Consider the following 26378-nt stretch of genomic DNA (forward strand, 5'->3'; position numbering starts at 1 on the left):
AAAAGCTTACTGCACCGGGTATTCCCAGGCGGTCTCCCATCCAAGTACTAGCCCGGCCCGACTCTGCTTAGCTCCCGAGATCGGACGAGATCGGGCGCGCTCAGCGTGGTATGGCCGTAAGCGAAGGAACCAGCCCTCTGCACTGTATATAAAGTCGAGGAAAGGAGACGCCCGCCACTTGACAACACAAACAATACTGCAGTTGATACGCAGAAGGCAGGGAGTTATCTGGGGGGGAAAAAACACCAAAACTGGAGCTGTGTTCACACTACAGCACTGTTCAAACTACAGTGGTGATACAATAGTACACCCTACTGGTCGAAATAAGGAAAAGCTTACTGCACCGGGTATTCCCAGGCGGTCTCCCATCCAAGTACTAGCCCGGCCCGACTCTGCTTAGCTTCCGAGATCGGACGAGATCGGGCGCGCTCAGCGTGGTATGGCCGTAAGCGAAGGAACCAGCCCTCTGCACTGTATATAAAGTCGAGGAAAGGAGACGCCCGCCACTTGACAACACAAACAATACTGCAGTTGATACGCAGAAGGCAGGGAGTTATCTGGGGGGGAAAAAACACCAAAACTGGAGCTGTGTTCACACTACAGCACTGTTCAAACTACAGTGGTGATACAATAGTACACCCTACTGGTCGAAATAAGGAAAAGCTTACTGCACCGGGTATTCCCAGGCGGTCTCCCATCCAAGTACTAGCCCGGCCCGACTCTGCTTAGCTTCCGAGATCGGACGAGATCGGGCGCGCTCAGCGTGGTATGGCCGTAAGCGAAGGAACCAGCCCTCTGCACTGTATATAAAGTCGAGGAAAGGAGACGCCCGCCACTTGACAACACAAACAATACTGCAGTTGATACGCAGAAGGCAGGGAGTTATCTGGGGGGGAAAAAACACCAAAACTGGAGCTGTGTTCACACTACAGCACTGTTCAAACTACAGTGGTGATACAATAGTACACCCTACTGGTCGAAATAAGGAAAAGCTTACTGCACCGGGTATTCCCAGGCGGTCTCCCATCCAAGTACTAGCCCGGCCCGACTCTGCTTAGCTTCCGAGATCGGACGAGATCGGGCGCGCTCAGCGTGGTATGGCCGTAAGCGAAGGAACCAGCCCTCTGCACTGTATATAAAGTCGAGGAAAGGAGACGCCCGCCACTTGACAACACAAACAATACTGCAGTTGATACGCAGAAGGCAGGGAGTTATCTGGGGGGGAAAAAACACCAAAACTGGAGCTGTGTTCACACTACAGCACTGTTCAAACTACAGTGGTGATACAATAGTACACCCTACTGGTCGAAATAAGGAAAAGCTTACTGCACCGGGTATTCCCAGGCGGTCTCCCATCCAAGTACTAGCCCGGCCCGACTCTGCTTAGCTTCCGAGATCGGACGAGATCGGGCGCGCTCAGCGTGGTATGGCCGTAAGCGAAGGAACCAGCCCTCTGCACTGTATATAAAGTCGAGGAAAGGAGACGCCCGCCACTTGACAACACAAACAATACTGCAGTTGATACGCAGAAGGCAGGGAGTTATCTGGGGGGGAAAAAACACCAAAACTGGAGCTGTGTTCACACTACAGCACTGTTCAAACTACAGTGGTGATACAATAGTACACCCTACTGGTCGAAATAAGGAAAAGCTTACTGCACCGGGTATTCCCAGGCGGTCTCCCATCCAAGTACTAGCCCGGCCCGACTCTGCTTAGCTTCCGAGATCGGACGAGATCGGGCGCGCTCAGCGTGGTATGGCCGTAAGCGAAGGAACCAGCCCTCTGCACTGTATATAAAGTCGAGGAAAGGAGACGCCCGCCACTTGACAACACAAACAATACTGCAGTTGATACGCAGAAGGCAGGGAGTTATCTGGGGGGGAAAAAACACCAAAACTGGAGCTGTGTTCACACTACAGCACTGTTCAAACTACAGTGGTGATACAATAGTACACCCTACTGGTCGAAATAAGGAAAAGCTTACTGCACCGGGTATTCCGAGGCGGTCTCCCATCCAAGTACTAGCCCGGCCCGACTCTGCTTAGCTTCCGAGATCGGACGAGATCGGGCGCGCTCAGCGTGGTATGGCCGTAAGCGAAGGAACCAGCCCTCTGCACTGTATATAAAGTCGAGGAAAGGAGACGCCCGCCACTTGACAACACAAACAATACTGCAGTTGATACGCAGAAGGCAGGGAGTTATCTGGGGGGGAAAAAACACCAAAACTGGAGCTGTGTTCACACTACAGCACTGTTCAAACTACAGTGGTGATACAATAGTACACCCTACTGGTCGAAATAAGGAAAAGCTTACTGCACCGGGTATTCCCAGGCGGTCTCCCATCCAAGTACTAGCCCGGCCCGACTCTGCTTAGCTTCCGAGATCGGACGAGATCGGGCGCGCTCAGCGTGGTATGGCCGTAAGCGAAGGAACCAGCCCTCTGCACTGTATATAAAGTCGAGGAAAGGAGACGCCCGCCACTTGACAACACAAACAATACTGCAGTTGATACGCAGAAGGCAGGGAGTTATCTGGGGGGGAAAAAACACCAAAACTGGAGCTGTGTTCACACTACAGCACTGTTCAAACTACAGTGGTGATACAATAGTACACCCTACTGGTCGAAATAAGGAAAAGCTTACTGCACCGGGTATTCCCAGGCGGTCTCCCATCCAAGTACTAGCCCGGCCCGACTCTGCTTAGCTTCCGAGATCGGACGAGATCGGGCGCGCTCAGCGTGGTATGGCCGTAAGCGAAGGAACCAGCCCTCTGCACTGTATATAAAGTCGAGGAAAGGAGACGCCCGCCACTTGACAACACAAACAATACTGCAGTTGATACGCAAAAGGCAGGGAGTTATCTGGGGGGGAAAAAACACCAAAACTGGAGCTGTGTTCACACTACAGCACTGTTCAAACTACAGTGGTGATACAATAGTACACCCTACTGGTCGAAATAAGGAAAAGCTTACTGCACCGGGTATTCCCAGGCGGTCTCCCATCCAAGTACTAGCCCGGCCCGACTCTGCTTAGCTTCCGAGATCGGACGAGATCGGGCGCGCTCAGCGTGGTATGGCCGTAAGCGAAGGAACCAGCCCTCTGCACTGTATATAAAGTCGAGGAAAGGAGACGCCCGCCACTTGACAACACAAACAATACTGCAGTTGATACGCAGAAGGCAGGGAGTTATCTGGGGGGGAAAAAACACCAAAACTGGAGCTGTGTTCACACTACAGCACTGTTCAAACTACAGTGGTGATACAATAGTACACCCTACTGGTCGAAATAAGGAAAAGCTTACTGCACCGGGTATTCCCAGGCAAATGCTCCTCCAAGTCCCTATCCGATCCTCAACCGACCAATGGTTATGCGCCGTTTAGTAAAGTTGATGCAGTGGTTATGCGCCGTTTAGTAAAAATGATCTCTAACCCACCAATCATTATGCGAGGAATTTCAAACGTCATCTAATTTATACGGCTCCGGCGGCCACTATCGGTGAATCTCATTTACGACGTCCCTGTTACTCAGGTAAGTTTCATCCTCTTCATCCTTTGCTAGTTAGACATTTGTTAGGCATGTATAAAGCTGTGCCGATTTTGTCAAAAGATAAAATATTGTCTGGAAATCAGCAACTGACCATACCATCGTTTGCGGGATTTGGCTTGTTAATGTGTAATGACAACGTATTGACAACCTGTCAGTAGGCTAGCTGGCTAGCGCTAACAGCTAACGGGTCCCATAAAAAGTGTACCCACACACTTAGAACAACGCTTTCTTAAAGGAATAATCCATAATACGTTGCAATTATTTTGAGTTGGGGGCTATCAACAAAGTTTTCTGTCATGGTTCATCCGCCCCCCCAAGCCGTGTCATCCGCCCCCCTCCCCGCCACCAGTGTGCTGAACGAGCGGGGCCAGTTCTTGACGACAGTGGTGGTGGCAGCTGAGTCCGAGGGGTGCTACGCGCGCATGGCGAGAGGTCTCATTGCCCGGTTTCGACGTGCCAATGCTCCTGCGCCAAAAGTCTTGCAGACAACTGCTGTCGGTAAGTTTAATAACAATTCCATTGAAACCTATGATGAAATTGATAATCCAAGTGATGTACATATCAGTTAACTTCATATAATTTTTTTGCAAGACACACATGGATAACACAGTTATAAAAACATGTAACACATGTACACAAAATGTTGATATAATTTCATTGACAGCGGTTCATCCTTCCTGGAGAATCTGTTTGGTGACTGGGTTGCAGAGGGGTACTGTGGTCAGACTGGACATCCGACACCGGCTGCACCGCTGGGATGCTGTTGTCATCAAACAGAGCCACGCCAAGTATGGGGTGTTCATGAGTGCCTTGGCAGGTGCGGTGCTCGCCTACAACAAGGCGGACATGATGCTCCTAGTCCAGGCGGTCAGGAGTGGCAACCAAGAGCTGTACGCCAGGTATTCGGACGAAGAGATGATGGCGTTCCTCAAGCCTCACCAGGTCAGGTTGTATGTCAGGCGCATTACCCGTGGGGTTGTGGTAAGTGTGATATTGATCCATGTTTGAATTTCATGAATAAGAAGCAAACATACTTGCTTATTTGTCAATATGGATTCAACTGTACTGGACTAAGGTGTCACTCAGATCTAGTTTTGAAAATACATGTAAGATCATTAGGAGTAACGACTGATTTAACACTGTGACGGCCCGCTGGCCTGTGCCTTTCCCTTCACCATATTTAACCCTCTGTTTGCCCTCGTTGTTTCTGTGAGTGTTCCAGGTGTGCAGACTCTACCTGTGTCATGCTGTTTCCTTTGTTTTGCCTTTGCTATCTTTTGTCTTTGTCATTTGGTTTTGGTGCAGACGTTTCGCACATTTGTTTGTTTGATAATTGCACCATATGGGAAAATAAAGCCAGTTTTGTTATTGGTAAAACCTACTCCGTCCATCAGTTGTGTTACACTCATTCTAGTTGTGACAACACTCAAAGCTGAGAATATATATGTTACAGGAGACCGCTTTGGTGATTGAGTCCATCATTGCAGAGTTCAGGGGACCAGCAGGCCTTGACATTGACGGAATCCACCTGTTCAAGTCGACAGAGGCAGTTGATGCTCACTGGGCAACTGCAAGCAAGCATCTCCGTTGCATGCAGGTGGGTTCATGTCTTTGCAGTCATCGTGTGTCATTATAAAACCATTCAAACTTGTATGGCAAAAATTTCAAAGGACACCAGAATAAATAAGGAACTTGCAATTCGTTGTGCTTTACAGTATCCCCCTGGCATACAGCTCTATGTTTCTGTGAAGGTGGTGGTGCTGAATGGCGTTCGGCTGAACAAGCACAGGTGCCGGCGAGGCAGTAACTCTTTGGAGGGGTTGCACGCACACCTGTACAATGCCATTCCTTCACAGAGATGTGGGATTATGCCATTCCAAGTGAGTAATTAAAAAAAAAAAAAAAAAAACACTTCGATATAGCGTAGTTTCAATGATGCATTTTATTTCACAGTTTTAGTCATCACTTCTAAGCATATACAATAACAGTCAAAATGGTCATGTGTTTCAGGTATACCTGATGGCCTTTGCTGTGCAGTGGAACAACCGCATGGCATCACTCCGGGTTGCTGGTGGTCAGACGTCGTGCATGGACGTGCGACAGATCCAGCGCATCAATCAGCAGGCCGAGGTTCTCTTCGGCAAGGATCACGTCCTGGAGCCCAACTTTGCTGCTCCAATGCCCGTCCCTGATGCGTACGAGCACCCAGACGAGGAGGAGCTCCTTGGCGTGGAGGATGCCATGTGCCAGTCCACCAGCTTCACTGCTAGGGACTACTATGTCCAGAAAGGTACAGTACTTAATCACACACTTACGCAAGGTTATCCATAGTTTTTCATGCATATTCTAGCAATGACGACAAACATGGTATAAAGTTAAGTTTTAAAAAGCAAAGAAGCAAAGAAACCGTGCATATTATTGAATGAATCCACAAGTGGTTGTTGTAACTACGCAGACACATTTGTGATTAGTACAATTACATATTTGCAGTTGAGGAAGAGCAGTCTCGTGAGGAGTCGGAGTCGGAGTCGGTTGAACAGGAACAAGGTGAAGATGAGGAGATGGCAGACGAGGGTCTTGGCATGTCTGCAGAGTCAGAGGAGGATCCTATCGACAGCGTCTGTAGGAAGCATGCCGTCCTAACCCAGGCAGAACAGGTGGAGGAGGAGGATAGTCCTGCTCTGCAAGATGTGCTTATGAGCCAGAGACATCTGCATCTGCCAGGAATAGAGGAAGTGGAGGCACTGGCCTTGCTGCTTCTAGAACTGGCAGACAACAGCGACCTCCACCTAGTGCCAGCCGACCTCAGGCAGAAGATCGCCACCGCCGCCAGCTCTCTTCACGAGCACGACAAGACCGCCGCCCTATTCGTCAAACAGTATGAGTCCAGGTGGGGCTACACCTTGTTTGGTCGGTGCCTTGTTTGAGTCAAAGTGTTTCAAAGTGTTTTAGCAAGTAGAGCAATACAGTCAGCCTATTTATTTATATTGTAGTTAAAAATGCACTTTGTTGTATCTTTTTTATACAAACATGTTCTGGTCTATGTCCAATATCCGGTCCAATCTAACCTCTGTTTCAATCTAACACAATTCATTTACATACCCTTTATTGTTAGTTTATGTTCAATTAATCTGTGTTTTTGTCATGCGTGTCCTCGTGCCGTTTTTTTGCGTGCATGTCCTTGTGATGTTTGTATGTCTTTGTCAGCTCCATGTTTAACTAAATGTTTGCAAATGTTTGTAAATGTTTGTCTCTCATCATCTCACTCATGGCCTGTACCTTGACGTGGTGAGTGGGCTTTCAACTAAACAGGTCTGCCTACTTGTGTTTGTGTGTCATAAAAATAATATATCTGTGCCCCATACATGGAATCTGAGTGCATATGTAGTAAATGGAAAAATGTGCATGTTGAAACCTTTACATTGGGTTCTTTGTAAATTTTGAATGCATTTTCGTTTCACAAAATGCACTGTTCTCATGTCTTATTCAGTAACTGTTGGTGACCATCTGCGGCATTTTAGCAACCACACTCTCGCAGTTCGTTGGGACGAAACACATTCTAGTTAAAGAATAAAACTGTAATACTATTTGGTAATTTGTGAATAACACTTTTAAGTAATAGTATAAATAAAAGTATTATAAAAGTATTTCAAGTATTTTGGAGTCTCTGTATGCTTGGGTTTCAGAAAAAAAGAGGAGGGTGGGACATGTCAAAAATGATTGTAGGTCAAACACCTAGAGTATAAGCTCTAATAAAATACTTTTACCAACACCCAGTTTATTAATTATGGGCTGTATGGTGAGTAGGATGGTGGGGCATATCTCATGTCACACATCATAACACGAGGTGCAAGCATTCATAAATGGTATGGTTTGTATGATCAGTTTCCCCTTATAAAGGGGAAATACACTATGCTATTTTTTGGTCAAAGCAATGCATCAATGGTGATCAAGTATTATAGACTACAATTTAATCTGACTCCAATAAGATTAGTAGGTTGACCTCGAATGTAGTTTATCAACTAATAACACATGAGTAAGGCTAAGAAGGGCTACGGAGGAAAGAGATATGAATGGTGGTTTATTTAACAGTTACCAATAACCATAAATGTAACCAAGTAAACCAAATGAAAGAAATCAAGTTACATAGGTTAAAACCGGATAAAACAGAGAAGTTGTCTTTGTGTCTTCTCCCAGACTCAGAAGTGTCAATATGCATTGCTAATTAGATTGTGCTGACTGCACCCCCTGGGTGGTCATTACAATGAGTCGTGTGAATGGCTCAGATGTCTTCCAGACAAAGTGAGAGTGCATTAAATACATTCTTACACCCTTTATAGTTCAGGCCAAAAATGTAATAATTGTACACTTTTCCACCTAAATATATAAATCTCATCAATCTACATCAACTCAAACTATACAAATAATGCAAACAACATTCAGCAGCCAAGTGGATTTCAATCAATTCTTATACATGACATTTCTGTAAATAGAACTTCAGGCCAGTGAACACCAGGGGGCATCCTTCTTTCTGATCATTTTTGATCCGATCCCAGGTTGAGCAATAGGGACTTGGGGGGGTCATGGGCCATTCCCAGGCAAATGCTCCTCCAAGTCCCTATCCGATCCTCAACCGACCAATGGTTATGCGCCGTTTAGTAAAGTTGATGCAGTGGTTATGCGCCGTTTAGTAAAAATGATCTCTAACCCACCAATCATTATGCGAGGAATTTCAAACGTCATCTAATTTATACGGCTCCGGCGGCCACTATCGGTGAATCTCATTTACGACGTCCCTGTTACTCAGGTAAGTTTCATCCTCTTCATCCTTTGCTAGTTAGACATTTGTTAGGCATGTATAAAGCTGTGCCGATTTTGTCAAAAGATAAAATATTGTCTGGAAATCAGCAACTGACCATACCATCGTTTGCGGGATTTGGCTTGTTAATGTGTAATGACAACGTATTGACAACCTGTCAGTAGGCTAGCTGGCTAGCGCTAACAGCTAACGGGTCCCATAAAAAGTGTACCCACACACTTAGAACAACGCTTTCTTAAAGGAATAATCCATAATACGTTGCAATTATTTTGAGTTGGGGGCTATCAACAAAGTTTTCTGTCATGGTTCATCCGCCCCCCCAAGCCGTGTCATCCGCCCCCCTCCCCGCCACCAGTGTGCTGAACGAGCGGGGCCAGTTCTTGACGACAGTGGTGGTGGCAGCTGAGTCCGAGGGGTGCTACGCGCGCATGGCGAGAGGTCTCATTGCCCGGTTTCGACGTGCCAATGCTCCTGCGCCAAAAGTCTTGCAGACAACTGCTGTCGGTAAGTTTAATAACAATTCCATTGAAACCTATGATGAAATTGATAATCCAAGTGATGTACATATCAGTTAACTTCATATAATTTTTTTGCAAGACACACATGGATAACACAGTTATAAAAACATGTAACACATGTACACAAAATGTTGATATAATTTCATTGACAGCGGTTCATCCTTCCTGGAGAATCTGTTTGGTGACTGGGTTGCAGAGGGGTACTGTGGTCAGACTGGACATCCGACACCGGCTGCACCGCTGGGATGCTGTTGTCATCAAACAGAGCCACGCCAAGTATGGGGTGTTCATGAGTGCCTTGGCAGGTGCGGTGCTCGCCTACAACAAGGCGGACATGATGCTCCTAGTCCAGGCGGTCAGGAGTGGCAACCAAGAGCTGTACGCCAGGTATTCGGACGAAGAGATGATGGCGTTCCTCAAGCCTCACCAGGTCAGGTTGTATGTCAGGCGCATTACCCGTGGGGTTGTGGTAAGTGTGATATTGATCCATGTTTGAATTTCATGAATAAGAAGCAAACATACTTGCTTATTTGTCAATATGGATTCAACTGTACTGGACTAAGGTGTCACTCAGATCTAGTTTTGAAAATACATGTAAGATCATTAGGAGTAACGACTGATTTAACACTGTGACGGCCCGCTGGCCTGTGCCTTTCCCTTCACCATATTTAACCCTCTGTTTGCCCTCGTTGTTTCTGTGAGTGTTCCAGGTGTGCAGACTCTACCTGTGTCATGCTGTTTCCTTTGTTTTGCCTTTGCTATCTTTTGTCTTTGTCATTTGGTTTTGGTGCAGACGTTTCGCACATTTGTTTGTTTGATAATTGCACCATATGGGAAAATAAAGCCAGTTTTGTTATTGGTAAAACCTACTCCGTCCATCAGTTGTGTTACACTCATTCTAGTTGTGACAACACTCAAAGCTGAGAATATATATGTTACAGGAGACCGCTTTGGTGATTGAGTCCATCATTGCAGAGTTCAGGGGACCAGCAGGCCTTGACATTGACGGAATCCACCTGTTCAAGTCGACAGAGGCAGTTGATGCTCACTGGGCAACTGCAAGCAAGCATCTCAGTTGCATGCAGGTGGGTTCATGTCTTTGCAGTCATCGTGTGTCATTATAAAACCATTCAAACTTGTATGGCAAAAATTTCAAAGGACACCAGAATAAATAAGGAACTTGCAATTCGTTGTGCTTTACAGTATCCCCCTGGCATACAGCTCTATGTTTCTGTGAAGGTGGTGGTGCTGAATGGCGTTCGGCTGAACAAGCACAGGTGCCGGCGAGGCAGTAACTCTTTGGAGGGGTTGCACGCACACCTGTACAATGCCATTCCTTCACAGAGATGTGGGATTATGCCATTCCAAGTGAGTAATTAAAAAAAAAAAAAAAAAAACACTTCGATATAGCGTAGTTTCAATGATGCATTTTATTTCACAGTTTTAGTCATCACTTCTAAGCATATACAATAACAGTCAAAATGGTCATGTGTTTCAGGTATACCTGATGGCCTTTGCTGTGCAGTGGAACAACCGCATGGCATCACTCCGGGTTGCTGGTGGTCAGACGTCGTGCATGGACGTGCGACAGATCCAGCGCATCAATCAGCAGGCCGAGGTTCTCTTCGGCAAGGATCACGTCCTGGAGCCCAACTTTGCTGCTCCAATGCCCGTCCCTGATGCGTACGAGCACCCAGACGAGGAGGAGCTCCTTGGCGTGGAGGATGCCATGTGCCAGTCCACCAGCTTCACTGCTAGGGACTACTATGTCCAGAAAGGTACAGTACTTAATCACACACTTACGCAAGGTTATCCATAGTTTTTCATGCATATTCTAGCAATGACGACAAACATGGTATAAAGTTAAGTTTTAAAAAGCAAAGAAGCAAAGAAACCGTGCATATTATTGAATGAATCCACAAGTGGTTGTTGTAACTACGCAGACACATTTGTGATTAGTACAATTACATATTTGCAGTTGAGGAAGAGCAGTCTCGTGAGGAGTCGGAGTCGGAGTCGGTTGAACAGGAACAAGGTGAAGATGAGGAGATGGCAGACGAGGGTCTTGGCATGTCTGCAGAGTCAGAGGAGGATCCTATCCACAGCGTCTGTAGGAAGCATGCCGTCCTAACCCAGGCAGAACAGGTGGAGGAGGAGGATAGTCCTGCTCTGCAAGATGTGCTTATGAGCCAGAGACATCTGCATCTGCCAGGAATAGAGGAAGTGGAGGCACTGGCCTTGCTGCTTCTAGAACTGGCAGACAACAGCGACCTCCACCTAGTGCCAGCCGACCTCAGGCAGAAGATCGCCACCGCCGCCAGCTCTCTTCACGAGCACGACAAGACCGCCGCCCTATTCGTCAAACAGTATGAGTCCAGGTGGGGCTACACCTTGTTTGGTCGGTGCCTTGTTTGAGTCAAAGTGTTTCAAAGTGTTTTAGCAAGTAGAGCAATACAGTCAGCCTATTTATTTATATTGTAGTTAAAAATGCACTTTGTTGTATCTTTTTTATACAAACATGTTCTGGTCTATGTCCAATATCCGGTCCAATCTAACCTCTGTTTCAATCTAACACAATTCATTTACATACCCTTTATTGTTAGTTTATGTTCAATTAATCTGTGTTTTTGTCATGCGTGTCCTCGTGCCGTTTTTTTGCGTGCATGTCCTTGTGATGTTTGTATGTCTTTGTCAGCTCCATGTTTAACTAAATGTTTGCAAATGTTTGTAAATGTTTGTCTCTCATCATCTCACTCATGGCCTGTACCTTGACGTGGTGAGTGGGCTTTCAACTAAACAGGTCTGCCTACTTGTGTTTGTGTGTCATAAAAATAATATATCTGTGCCCCATACATGGAATCTGAGTGCATATGTAGTAAATGGAAAAATGTGCATGTTGAAACCTTTACATTGGGTTCTTTGTAAATTTTGAATGCATTTTCGTTTCACAAAATGCACTGTTCTCATGTCTTATTCAGTAACTGTTGGTGACCATCTGCGGCATTTTAGCAACCACACTCTCGCAGTTCGTTGGGACGAAACACATTCTAGTTAAAGAATAAAACTGTAATACTATTTGGTAATTTGTGAATAACACTTTTAAGTAATAGTATAAATAAAAGTATTATAAAAGTATTTCAAGTATTTTGGAGTCTCTGTATGCTTGGGTTTCAGAAAAAAAGAGGAGGGTGGGACATGTCAAAAATGATTGTAGGTCAAACACCTAGAGTATAAGCTCTAATAAAATACTTTTACCAACACCCAGTTTATTAATTATGGGCTGTATGGTGAGTAGGATGGTGGGGCATATCTCATGTCACACATCATAACACGAGGTGCAAGCATTCATAAATGGTATGGTTTGTATGATCAGTTTCCCCTTATAAAGGGGAAATACACTATGCTATTTTTTGGTCAAAGCAATGCATCAATGGTGATCAAGTATTATAGACTACAATTTAATCTGACTCCAATAAGATTAGTAGGTTGACCTCGAATGTAGTTTATCAACTAATAACACATGAGTAAGGCTAAGAAGGGCTACGGAGGAAAGAGATATGAATGGTGGTTTATTTAACAGTTACCAATAACCATAAATGTAACCAAGTAAACCAAATGAAAGAAATCAAGTTACATAGGTTAAAACCGGATAAAACAGAGAAGTTGTCTTTGTGTCTTCTCCCAGACTCAGAAGTGTCAATATGCATTGCTAATTAGATTGTGCTGACTGCACCCCCTGGGTGGTCATTACAATGAGTCGTGTGAATGGCTCAGATGTCTTCCAGACAAAGTGAGAGTGCATTAAATACATTCTTACACCCTTTATAGTTCAGGCCAAAAATGTAATAATTGTACACTTTTCCACCTAAATATATAAATCTCATCAATCTACATCAACTCAAACTATACAAATAATGCAAACAACATTCAGCAGCCAAGTGGATTTCAATCAATTCTTATACATGACATTTCTGTAAATAGAACTTCAGGCCAGTGAACACCAGGGGGCATCCTTCTTTCTGATCATTTTTGATCCGATCCCAGGTTGAGCAATAGGGACTTGGGGGGGTCATGGGCCGGGAATGGCCCATGACCCCCCCAAGTCCCTATCCGATCCTCAACCGACCAATGGTTATGCGCCGTTTAGTAAAGTTGATGCAGTGGTTATGCGCCGTTTAGTAAAAATGATCTCTAACCCACCAATCATTATGCGAGGAATTTCAAACGTCATCTAATTTATACGGCTCCGGCGGCCACTATCGGTGAATCTCATTTACGACGTCCCTGTTACTCAGGTAAGTTTCATCCTCTTCATCCTTTGCTAGTTAGACATTTGTTAGGCATGTATAAAGCTGTGCCGATTTTGTCAAAAGATAAAATATTGTCTGGAAATCAGCAACTGACCATACCATCGTTTGCGGGATTTGGCTTGTTAATGTGTAATGACAACGTATTGACAACCTGTCAGTAGGCTAGCTGGCTAGCGCTAACAGCTAACGGGTCCCATAAAAAGTGTACCCACACACTTAGAACAACGCTTTCTTAAAGGAATAATCCATAATACGTTGCAATTATTTTGAGTTGGGGGCTATCAACAAAGTTTTCTGTCATGGTTCATCCGCCCCCCCAAGCCGTGTCATCCGCCCCCCTCCCCGCCACCAGTGTGCTGAACGAGCGGGGCCAGTTCTTGACGACAGTGGTGGTGGCAGCTGAGTCCGAGGGGTGCTACGCGCGCATGGCGAGAGGTCTCATTGCCCGGTTTCGACGTGCCAATGCTCCTGCGCCAAAAGTCTTGCAGACAACTGCTGTCGGTAAGTTTAATAACAATTCCATTGAAACCTATGATGAAATTGATAATCCAAGTGATGTACATATCAGTTAACTTCATATAATTTTTTTGCAAGACACACATGGATAACACAGTTATAAAAACATGTAACACATGTACACAAAATGTTGATATAATTTCATTGACAGCGGTTCATCCTTCCTGGAGAATCTGTTTGGTGACTGGGTTGCAGAGGGGTACTGTGGTCAGACTGGACATCCGACACCGGCTGCACCGCTGGGATGCTGTTGTCATCAAACAGAGCCACGCCAAGTATGGGGTGTTCATGAGTGCCTTGGCAGGTGCGGTGCTCGCCTACAACAAGGCGGACATGATGCTCCTAGTCCAGGCGGTCAGGAGTGGCAACCAAGAGCTGTACGCCAGGTATTCGGACGAAGAGATGATGGCGTTCCTCAAGCCTCACCAGGTCAGGTTGTATGTCAGGCGCATTACCCGTGGGGTTGTGGTAAGTGTGATATTGATCCATGTTTGAATTTCATGAATAAGAAGCAAACATACTTGCTTATTTGTCAATATGGATTCAACTGTACTGGACTAAGGTGTCACTCAGATCTAGTTTTGAAAATACATGTAAGATCATTAGGAGTAACGACTGATTTAACACTGTGACGGCCCGCTGGCCTGTGCCTTTCCCTTCACCATATTTAACCCTCTGTTTGCCCTCGTTGTTTCTGTGAGTGTTCCAGGTGTGCAGACTCTACCTGTGTCATGCTGTTTCCTTTGTTTTGCCTTTGCTATCTTTTGTCTTTGTCATTTGGTTTTGGTGCAGACGTTTCGCACATTTGTTTGTTTGATAATTGCACCATATGGGAAAATAAAGCCAGTTTTGTTATTGGTAAAACCTACTCCGTCCATCAGTTGTGTTACACTCATTCTAGTTGTGACAACACTCAAAGCTGAGAATATATATGTTACAGGAGACCGCTTTGGTGATTGAGTCCATCATTGCAGAGTTCAGGGGACCAGCAGGCCTTGACATTGACGGAATCCACCTGTTCAAGTCGACAGAGGCAGTTGATGCTCACTGGGCAACTGCAAGCAAGCATCTCAGTTGCATGCAGGTGGGTTCATGTCTTTGCAGTCATCGTGTGTCATTATAAAACCATTCAAACTTGTATGGCAAAAATTTCAAAGGACACCAGAATAAATAAGGAACTTGCAATTCGTTGTGCTTTACAGTATCCCCCTGGCATACAGCTCTATGTTTCTGTGAAGGTGGTGGTGCTGAATGGCGTTCGGCTGAACAAGCACAGGTGCCGGCGAGGCAGTAACTCTTTGGAGGGGTTGCACGCACACCTGTACAATGCCATTCCTTCACAGAGATGTGGGATTATGCCATTCCAAGTGAGTAATTAAAAAAAAAAAAAAAAAAACACTTCGATATAGCGTAGTTTCAATGATGCATTTTATTTCACAGTTTTAGTCATCACTTCTAAGCATATACAATAACAGTCAAAATGGTCATGTGTTTCAGGTATACCTGATGGCCTTTGCTGTGCAGTGGAACAACCGCATGGCATCACTCCGGGTTGCTGGTGGTCAGACGTCGTGCATGGACGTGCGACAGATCCAGCGCATCAATCAGCAGGCCGAGGTTCTCTTCGGCAAGGATCACGTCCTGGAGCCCAACTTTGCTGCTCCAATGCCCGTCCCTGATGCGTACGAGCACCCAGACGAGGAGGAGCTCCTTGGCGTGGAGGATGCCATGTGCCAGTCCACCAGCTTCACTGCTAGGGACTACTATGTCCAGAAAGGTACAGTACTTAATCACACACTTACGCAAGGTTATCCATAGTTTTTCATGCATATTCTAGCAATGACGACAAACATGGTATAAAGTTAAGTTTTAAAAAGCAAAGAAGCAAAGAAACCGTGCATATTATTGAATGAATCCACAAGTGGTTGTTGTAACTACGCAGACACATTTGTGATTAGTACAATTACATATTTGCAGTTGAGGAAGAGCAGTCTCGTGAGGAGTCGGAGTCGGAGTCGGTTGAACAGGAACAAGGTGAAGATGAGGAGATGGCAGACGAGGGTCTTGGCATGTCTGCAGAGTCAGAGGAGGATCCTATCCACAGCGTCTGTAGGAAGCATGCCGTCCTAACCCAGGCAGAACAGGTGGAGGAGGAGGATAGTCCTGCTCTGCAAGATGTGCTTATGAGCCAGAGACATCTGCATCTGCCAGGAATAGAGGAAGTGGAGGCACTGGCCTTGCTGCTTCTAGAACTGGCAGACAACAGCGACCTCCACCTAGTGCCAGCCGACCTCAGGCAGAAGATCGCCACCGCCGCCAGCTCTCTTCACGAGCACGACAAGACCGCCGCCCTATTCGTCAAACAGTATGAGTCCAGGTGGGGCTACACCTTGTTTGGTCGGTGCCTTGTTTGAGTCAAAGTGTTTCAAAGTGTTTTAGCAAGTAGAGCAATACAGTCAGCCTATTTATTTATATTGTAGTTAAAAATGCACTTTGTTGTATCTTTTTTATACAAACATGTTCTGGTCTATGTCCAATATCCGGTCCAATCTAACCTCTGTTTCAATCTAACACAATTCATTTACATACCCTTTATTGTTAGTTTATGTTCAATTAATCTGTGTTTTTGTCATGCGTGTCCTCGTGCCGTTTTTTTGCGTGCATGTCCTTGTGATGTTTGTATGTCTTTGTCAGCTCCATGTTTAACTAAATGTTTGCAAATGTTTGTAAATGTTTGTCTCTCATCATCTCACTCATGGCCTGTACCTTGACGTGGTGAGTGGGCTTTCAACTAAACAGGTCTGCCTACTTGTGTTTGTGTGTCATAAAAATAATATATCTGTGCCCCATACATGGAATCTGAGTGCATATGTAGTAAATGGAAAAATGTGCATGTTGAAACCTTTACATTGGGTTCTTTGTAAATTTTGAATGCATTTTCGTTTCACAAAATGCACTGTTCTCATGTCTTATTCAGTAACTGTTGGTGACCATCTGCGGCATTTTAGCAACCACACTCTCGCAGTTCGTTGGGACGAAACACATTCTAGTTAAAGAATAAAACTGTAATACTATTTGGTAATTTGTGAATAACACTTTTAAGTAATAGTATAAATAAAAGTATTATAAAAGTATTTCAAGTATTTTGGAGTCTCTGTATGCTTGGGTTTCAGAAAAAAAGAGGAGGGTGGGACATGTCAAAAATGATTGTAGGTCAAACACCTAGAGTATAAGCTCTAATAAAATACTTTTACCAACACCCAGTTTATTAATTATGGGCTGTATGGTGAGTAGGATGGTGGGGCATATCTCATGTCACACATCATAACACGAGGTGCAAGCATTCATAAATGGTATGGTTTGTATGATCAGTTTCCCCTTATAAAGGGGAAATACACTATGCTATTTTTTGGTCAAAGCAATGCATCAATGGTGATCAAGTATTATAGACTACAATTTAATCTGACTCCAATAAGATTAGTAGGTTGACCTCGAATGTAGTTTATCAACTAATAACACATGAGTAAGGCTAAGAAGGGCTACGGAGGAAAGAGATATGAATGGTGGTTTATTTAACAGTTACCAATAACCATAAATGTAACCAAGTAAACCAAATGAAAGAAATCAAGTTACATAGGTTAAAACCGGATAAAACAGAGAAGTTGTCTTTGTGTCTTCTCCCAGACTCAGAAGTGTCAATATGCATTGCTAATTAGATTGTGCTGACTGCACCCCCTGGGTGGTCATTACAATGAGTCGTGTGAATGGCTCAGATGTCTTCCAGACAAAGTGAGAGTGCATTAAATACATTCTTACACCCTTTATAGTTCAGGCCAAAAATGTAATAATTGTACACTTTTCCACCTAAATATATAAATCTCATCAATCTACATCAACTCAAACTATACAAATAATGCAAACAACATTCAGCAGCCAAGTGGATTTCAATCAATTCTTATACATGACATTTCTGTAAATAGAACTTCAGGCCAGTGAACACCAGGGGGCATCCTTCTTTCTGATCATTTTTGATCCGATCCCAGGTTGAGCAATAGGGACTTGGGGGGGTCATGGGCCGGGAATGGCCCATGACCCCCCCAAGTCCCTATCCGATCCTCAACCGACCAATGGTTATGCGCCGTTTAGTAAAGTTGATGCAGTGGTTATGCGCCGTTTAGTAAAAATGATCTCTAACCCACCAATCATTATGCGAGGAATTTCAAACGTCATCTAATTTATACGGCTCCGGCGGCCACTATCGGTGAATCTCATTTACGACGTCCCTGTTACTCAGGTAAGTTTCATCCTCTTCATCCTTTGCTAGTTAGACATTTGTTAGGCATGTATAAAGCTGTGCCGATTTTGTCAAAAGATAAAATATTGTCTGGAAATCAGCAACTGACCATACCATCGTTTGCGGGATTTGGCTTGTTAATGTGTAATGACAACGTATTGACAACCTGTCAGTAGGCTAGCTGGCTAGCGCTAACAGCTAACGGGTCCCATAAAAAGTGTACCCACACACTTAGAACAACGCTTTCTTAAAGGAATAATCCATAATACGTTGCAATTATTTTGAGTTGGGGGCTATCAACAAAGTTTTCTGTCATGGTTCATCCGCCCCCCCAAGCCGTGTCATCCGCCCCCCTCCCCGCCACCAGTGTGCTGAACGAGCGGGGCCAGTTCTTGACGACAGTGGTGGTGGCAGCTGAGTCCGAGGGGTGCTACGCGCGCATGGCGAGAGGTCTCATTGCCCGGTTTCGACGTGCCAATGCTCCTGCGCCAAAAGTCTTGCAGACAACTGCTGTCGGTAAGTTTAATAACAATTCCATTGAAACCTATGATGAAATTGATAATCCAAGTGATGTACATATCAGTTAACTTCATATAATTTTTTTGCAAGACACACATGGATAACACAGTTATAAAAACATGTAACACATGTACACAAAATGTTGATATAATTTCATTGACAGCGGTTCATCCTTCCTGGAGAATCTGTTTGGTGACTGGGTTGCAGAGGGGTACTGTGGTCAGACTGGACATCCGACACCGGCTGCACCGCTGGGATGCTGTTGTCATCAAACAGAGCCACGCCAAGTATGGGGTGTTCATGAGTGCCTTGGCAGGTGCGGTGCTCGCCTACAACAAGGCGGACATGATGCTCCTAGTCCAGGCGGTCAGGAGTGGCAACCAAGAGCTGTACGCCAGGTATTCGGACGAAGAGATGATGGCGTTCCTCAAGCCTCACCAGGTCAGGTTGTATGTCAGGCGCATTACCCGTGGGGTTGTGGTAAGTGTGATATTGATCCATGTTTGAATTTCATGAATAAGAAGCAAACATACTTGCTTATTTGTCAATATGGATTCAACTGTACTGGACTAAGGTGTCACTCAGATCTAGTTTTGAAAATACATGTAAGATCATTAGGAGTAACGACTGATTTAACACTGTGACGGCCCGCTGGCCTGTGCCTTTCCCTTCACCATATTTAACCCTCTGTTTGCCCTCGTTGTTTCTGTGAGTGTTCCAGGTGTGCAGACTCTACCTGTGTCATGCTGTTTCCTTTGTTTTGCCTTTGCTATCTTTTGTCTTTGTCATTTGGTTTTGGTGCAGACGTTTCGCACATTTGTTTGTTTGATAATTGCACCATATGGGAAAATAAAGCCAGTTTTGTTATTGGTAAAACCTACTCCGTCCATCAGTTGTGTTACACTCATTCTAGTTGTGACAACACTCAAAGCTGAGAATATATATGTTACAGGAGACCGCTTTGGTGATTGAGTCCATCATTGCAGAGTTCAGGGGACCAGCAGGCCTTGACATTGACGGAATCCACCTGTTCAAGTCGACAGAGGCAGTTGATGCTCACTGGGCAACTGCAAGCAAGCATCTCAGTTGCATGCAGGTGGGTTCATGTCTTTGCAGTCATCGTGTGTCATTATAAAACCATTCAAACTTGTATGGCAAAAATTTCAAAGGACACCAGAATAAATAAGGAACTTGCAATTCGTTGTGCTTTACAGTATCCCCCTGGCATACAGCTCTATGTTTCTGTGAAGGTGGTGGTGCTGAATGGCGTTCGGCTGAACAAGCACAGGTGCCGGCGAGGCAGTAACTCTTTGGAGGGGTTGCACGCACACCTGTACAATGCCATTCCTTCACAGAGATGTGGGATTATGCCATTCCAAGTGAGTAATTAAAAAAAAAAAAAAAAAAACACTTCGATATAGCGTAGTTTCAATGATGCATTTTATTTCACAGTTTTAGTCATCACTTCTAAGCATATACAATAACAGTCAAAATGGTCATGTGTTTCAGGTATACCTGATGGCCTTTGCTGTGCAGTGGAACAACCGCATGGCATCACTCCGGGTTGCTGGTGGTCAGACGTCGTGCATGGACGTGCGACAGATCCAGCGCATCAATCAGCAGGCCGAGGTTCTCTTCGGCAAGGATCACGTCCTGGAGCCCAACTTTGCTGCTCCAATGCCCGTCCCTGATGCGTACGAGCACCCAGACGAGGAGGAGCTCCTTGGCGTGGAGGATGCCATGTGCCAGTCCACCAGCTTCACTGCTAGGGACTACTATGTCCAGAAAGGTACAGTACTTAATCACACACTTACGCAAGGTTATCCATAGTTTTTCATGCATATTCTAGCAATGACGACAAACATGGTATAAAGTTAAGTTTTAAAAAGCAAAGAAGCAAAGAAACCGTGCATATTATTGAATGAATCCACAAGTGGTTGTTGTAACTACGCAGACACATTTGTGATTAGTACAATTACATATTTGCAGTTGAGGAAGAGCAGTCTCGTGAGGAGTCGGAGTCGGAGTCGGTTGAACAGGAACAAGGTGAAGATGAGGAGATGGCAGACGAGGGTCTTGGCATGTCTGCAGAGTCAGAGGAGGATCCTATCCACAGCGTCTGTAGGAAGCATGCCGTCCTAACCCAGGCAGAACAGGTGGAGGAGGAGGATAGTCCTGCTCTGCAAGATGTGCTTATGAGCCAGAGACATCTGCATCTGCCAGGAATAGAGGAAGTGGAGGCACTGGCCTTGCTGCTTCTAGAACTGGCAGACAACAGCGACCTCCACCTAGTGCCAGCCGACCTCAGGCAGAAGATCGCCACCGCCGCCAGCTCTCTTCACGAGCACGACAAGACCGCCGCCCTATTCGTCAAACAGTATGAGTCCAGGTGGGGCTACACCTTGTTTGGTCGGTGCCTTGTTTGAGTCAAAGTGTTTCAAAGTGTTTTAGCAAGTAGAGCAATACAGTCAGCCTATTTATTTATATTGTAGTTAAAAATGCACTTTGTTGTATCTTTTTTATACAAACATGTTCTGGTCTATGTCCAATATCCGGTCCAATCTAACCTCTGTTTCAATCTAACACAATTCATTTACATACCCTTTATTGTTAGTTTATGTTCAATTAATCTGTGTTTTTGTCATGCGTGTCCTCGTGCCGTTTTTTTGCGTGCATGTCCTTGTGATGTTTGTATGTCTTTGTCAGCTCCATGTTTAACTAAATGTTTGCAAATGTTTGTAAATGTTTGTCTCTCATCATCTCACTCATGGCCTGTACCTTGACGTGGTGAGTGGGCTTTCAACTAAACAGGTCTGCCTACTTGTGTTTGTGTGTCATAAAAATAATATATCTGTGCCCCATACATGGAATCTGAGTGCATATGTAGTAAATGGAAAAATGTGCATGTTGAAACCTTTACATTGGGTTCTTTGTAAATTTTGAATGCATTTTCGTTTCACAAAATGCACTGTTCTCATGTCTTATTCAGTAACTGTTGGTGACCATCTGCGGCATTTTAGCAACCACACTCTCGCAGTTCGTTGGGACGAAACACATTCTAGTTAAAGAATAAAACTGTAATACTATTTGGTAATTTGTGAATAACACTTTTAAGTAATAGTATAAATAAAAGTATTATAAAAGTATTTCAAGTATTTTGGAGTCTCTGTATGCTTGGGTTTCAGAAAAAAAGAGGAGGGTGGGACATGTCAAAAATGATTGTAGGTCAAACACCTAGAGTATAAGCTCTAATAAAATACTTTTACCAACACCCAGTTTATTAATTATGGGCTGTATGGTGAGTAGGATGGTGGGGCATATCTCATGTCACACATCATAACACGAGGTGCAAGCATTCATAAATGGTATGGTTTGTATGATCAGTTTCCCCTTATAAAGGGGAAATACACTATGCTATTTTTTGGTCAAAGCAATGCATCAATGGTGATCAAGTATTATAGACTACAATTTAATCTGACTCCAATAAGATTAGTAGGTTGACCTCGAATGTAGTTTATCAACTAATAACACATGAGTAAGGCTAAGAAGGGCTACGGAGGAAAGAGATATGAATGGTGGTTTATTTAACAGTTACCAATAACCATAAATGTAACCAAGTAAACCAAATGAAAGAAATCAAGTTACATAGGTTAAAACCGGATAAAACAGAGAAGTTGTCTTTGTGTCTTCTCCCAGACTCAGAAGTGTCAATATGCATTGCTAATTAGATTGTGCTGACTGCACCCCCTGGGTGGTCATTACAATGAGTCGTGTGAATGGCTCAGATGTCTTCCAGACAAAGTGAGAGTGCATTAAATACATTCTTACACCCTTTATAGTTCAGGCCAAAAATGTAATAATTGTACACTTTTCCACCTAAATATATAAATCTCATCAATCTACATCAACTCAAACTATACAAATAATGCAAACAACATTCAGCAGCCAAGTGGATTTTGGGGGGGGAAAAACACCAAAACTGGAGCTGTGTTCACACTACAGCACTGTTCAAACTACAGTGGTGATACAATAGTACACCCTACTGGTCGAAATAAGGAAAAGCTTACTGCACCGGGTATTCCCAGGCGGTCTCCCATCCAAGTACTAGCCCGGCCCGACTCTGCTTAGCTTCCGAGATCGGACGAGATCGGGCGTGCTCAGCGTGGTATGGCCGTAAGCGAAGGAACCAGCCCTCTGCACTGTATATAAAGTCGAGGAAAGGAGACGCCCGCCACTTGACAACACAAACAATACTGCAGTTGATACGCAGGAGGCAGGGAGTTATCTGGGGGGGGAAAAACACCAAAACTGGAGCTGTGTTCACACTACAGCACTGTTCAAACTACAGTGGTGATACAATAGTACACCCTACTGGTCGAAATAAGGAAAAGCTTACTGCACCGGGTATTCCCAGGCGGTCTCCCATCCAAGTACTAGCCCGGCCCGACTCTGCTTAGCCTCCGAGATCGGACGAGATCGGGCGTGCTCAGCGTGGTATGGCCGTAAGCGAAGGAACCAGCCCTCTGCACTGTATATAAAGTCGAGGAAAGGAGACGCCCGCCACTTGACAACACAAACAATACTGCAGTTGATACGCAGGAGGCAGGGAGTTATCTGGGGGGGGAAAAACACCAAAACTGGAGCTGTGTTCACACTACAGCACTGTTCAAACTACAGTGGTGATACAATAGTACACCCTACTGGTCGAAATAAGGAAAAGCTTACTGCACCGGGTATTCCCAGGCGGTCTCCCATCCAAGTACTAGCCCGGCCCGACTCTGCTTAGCTTCCGAGATCGGACGAGATCGGGCGTGCTCAGCGTGGTATGGCCGTAAGCGAAGGAACCAGCCCTCTGCACTGTATATAAAGTCGAGGAAAGGAGACGCCCGCCACTTGACAACACAAACAATACTGCAGTTGATACGCAGGAGGCAGGGAGTTATCTGGGGGGGGAAAAACACCAAAACTGGAGCTGTGTTCACACTACAGCACTGTTCAAACTACAGTGGTGATACAATAGTACACCCTACTGGTCGAAATAAGGAAAAGCTTACTGCACCGGGTATTCCCAGGCGGTCTCCCATCCAAGTACTAGCCCGGCCCGACTCTGCTTAGCCTCCGAGATCGGACGAGATCGGGCGTGCTCAGCGTGGTATGGCCGTAAGCGAAGGAACCAGCCCTCTGCACTGTATATAAAGTCGAGGAAAGGAGACGCCCGCCACTTGACAACACAAACAATACTGCAGTTGATACGCAGGAGGCAGGGAGTTATCTGGGGGGGGAAAAACACCAAAACTGGAGCTGTGTTCACACTACAGCACTGTTCAAACTACAGTGGTGATACAATAGTACACCCTACTGGTCGAAATAAGGAAAAGCTTACTGCACCGGGTATTCCCAGGCGGTCTCCCATCCAAGTACTAGCCCGGCCCGACTCTGCTTAGCTTCCGAGATCGGACGAGATCGGGCGTGCTCAGCGTGGTATGGCCGTAAGCGAAGGAACCAGCCCTCTGCACTGTATATAAAGTCGAGGAAAGGAGACGCCCGCCACTTGACAACACAAACAATACTGCAGTTGATACGCAGGAGGCAGGGAGTTATCTGGGGGGGGAAAAACACCAAAACTGGAGCTGTGTTCACACTACAGCACTGTTCAAACTACAGTGGTGATACAATAGTACACCCTACTGGTCGAAATAAGGAAAAGCTTACTGCACCGGGTATTCCCAGGCGGTCTCCCATCCAAGTACTAGCCCGGCCCGACTCTGCTTAGCTTCCGAGATCGGACGAGATCGGGCGTGCTCAGCGTGGTATGGCCGTAAGCGAAGGAACCAGCCCTCTGCACTGTATATAAAGTCGAGGAAAGGAGACGCCCGCCACTTGACAACACAAACAATACTGCAGTTGATACGCAGGAGGCAGGGAGTTATCTGGGGGGGGAAAAACACCAAAACTGGAGCTGTGTTCACACTACAGCACTGTTCAAACTACAGTGGTGATACAATAGTACACCCTACTGGTCGAAATAAGGAAAAGCTTACTGCACCGGGTATTCCCAGGCGGTCTCCCATCCAAGTACTAGCCCGGCCCGACTCTGCTTAGCTTCCGAGATCGGACGAGATCGGGCGTGCTCAGCGTGGTATGGCCGTAAGCGAAGGAACCAGCCCTCTGCACTGTATATAAAGTCGAGGAAAGGAGACGCCCGCCACTTGACAACACAAACAATACTGCAGTTGATACGCAGGAGGCAGGGAGTTATCTGGGGGGGGAAAAACACCAAAACTGGAGCTGTGTTCACACTACAGCACTGTTCAAACTACAGTGGTGATACAATAGTACACCCTACTGGTCGAAATAAGGAAAAGCTTACTGCACCGGGTATTCCCAGGCGGTCTCCCATCCAAGTACTAGCCCGGCCCGACTCTGCTTAGCCTCCGAGATCGGACGAGATCGGGCGTGCTCAGCGTGGTATGGCCGTAAGCGAAGGAACCAGCCCTCTGCACTGTATATAAAGTCGAGGAAAGGAGACGCCCGCCACTTGACAACACAAACAATACTGCAGTTGATACGCAGGAGGCAGGGAGTTATCTGGGGGGGGAAAAACACCAAAACTGGAGCTGTGTTCACACTACAGCACTGTTCAAACTACAGTGGTGATACAATAGTACACCCTACTGGTCGAAATAAGGAAAAGCTTACTGCACCGGGTATTCCCAGGCGGTCTCCCATCCAAGTACTAGCCCGGCCCGACTCTGCTTAGCTTCCGAGATCGGACGAGATCGGGCGTGCTCAGCGTGGTATGGCCGTAAGCGAAGGAACCAGCCCTCTGCACTGTATATAAAGTCGAGGAAAGGAGACGCCCGCCACTTGACAACACAAACAATACTGCAGTTGATACGCAGGAGGCAGGGAGTTATCTGGGGGGGGAAAAACACCAAAACTGGAGCTGTGTTCACACTACAGCACTGTTCAAACTACAGTGGTGATACAATAGTACACCCTACTGGTCGAAATAAGGAAAAGCTTACTGCACCGGGTATTCCCAGGCGGTCTCCCATCCAAGTACTAGCCCGGCCCGACTCTGCTTAGCTTCCGAGATCGGACGAGATCGGGCGTGCTCAGCGTGGTATGGCCGTAAGCGAAGGAACCAGCCCTCTGCACTGTATATAAAGTCGAGGAAAGGAGACGCCCGCCACTTGACAACACAAACAATACTGCAGTTGATACGCAGGAGGCAGGGAGTTATCTGGGGGGGGAAAAACACCAAAACTGGAGCTGTGTTCACACTACAGCACTGTTCAAACTACAGTGGTGATACAATAGTACACCCTACTGGTCGAAATAAGGAAAAGCTTACTGCACCGGGTATTCCCAGGCGGTCTCCCATCCAAGTACTAGCCCGGCCCGACTCTGCTTAGCTTCCGAGATCGGACGAGATCGGGCGTGCTCAGCGTGGTATGGCCGTAAGCGAAGGAACCAGCCCTCTGCACTGTATATAAAGTCGAGGAAAGGAGACGCCCGCCACTTGACAACACAAACAATACTGCAGTTGATACGCAGGAGGCAGGGAGTTATCTGGGGGGGGAAAAACACCAAAACTGGAGCTGTGTTCACACTACAGCACTGTTCAAACTACAGTGGTGATACAATAGTACACCCTACTGGTCGAAATAAGGAAAAGCTTACTGCACCGGGTATTCCCAGGCGGTCTCCCATCCAAGTACTAGCCCGGCCCGACTCTGCTTAGCTTCCGAGATCGGACGAGATCGGGCGTGCTTTTTTTTTTTTTAACTTTTTATTATCAAAAATACATATTACAAAGCATATTTTACATTATTTACAAAAGGTGTTCAATAC

The 26378-nt window shown here is 45.6% G+C and overlaps 3 protein-coding genes across 3 annotated transcripts; all 3 read left to right on the forward strand.

Annotated features, from left to right (window-relative positions):
- Positions 1-10419: 10419 nt before the first annotated feature.
- On the forward strand, positions 10420-11727 carry LOC310824597 (uncharacterized protein; the record flags this gene model as incomplete). Its single annotated transcript, XM_083697862.1, has 2 exons — positions 10420-10660; positions 10861-11727. The coding sequence occupies 2 exons, from the start codon at positions 10420-10422 to the stop codon at positions 11295-11297; spliced, it is 678 nt and encodes a 225-aa protein (XP_083553988.1). The 3' UTR covers positions 11298-11727.
- Positions 11728-15244: 3517 nt separating this feature from the next.
- LOC310824598 (uncharacterized protein) lies at positions 15245-16552 on the forward strand (the record flags this gene model as incomplete). The annotated part of the gene is made up of 2 exons (XM_083697863.1): positions 15245-15485; positions 15686-16552. 2 exons carry the CDS (start codon positions 15245-15247, stop codon positions 16120-16122), a joined length of 678 nt encoding a protein of 225 aa, XP_083553989.1. The 3' UTR covers positions 16123-16552.
- Positions 16553-20069: 3517 nt separating this feature from the next.
- LOC310824599 (uncharacterized protein) lies at positions 20070-21377 on the forward strand (the record flags this gene model as incomplete). The annotated part of the gene is made up of 2 exons (XM_083697864.1): positions 20070-20310; positions 20511-21377. The coding sequence occupies 2 exons, from the start codon at positions 20070-20072 to the stop codon at positions 20945-20947; spliced, it is 678 nt and encodes a 225-aa protein (XP_083553990.1). The 3' UTR covers positions 20948-21377.
- Positions 21378-26378: the final 5001 nt, after the last annotated feature.

The sequence above is a fragment of the Argentina silus genome (genome assembly GCF_951799395.1).
Source record: "Argentina silus genome assembly, contig: scaffold_70, whole genome shotgun sequence".
NCBI classification, from domain to species: domain Eukaryota; kingdom Metazoa; phylum Chordata; class Actinopteri; order Argentiniformes; family Argentinidae; genus Argentina; species Argentina silus.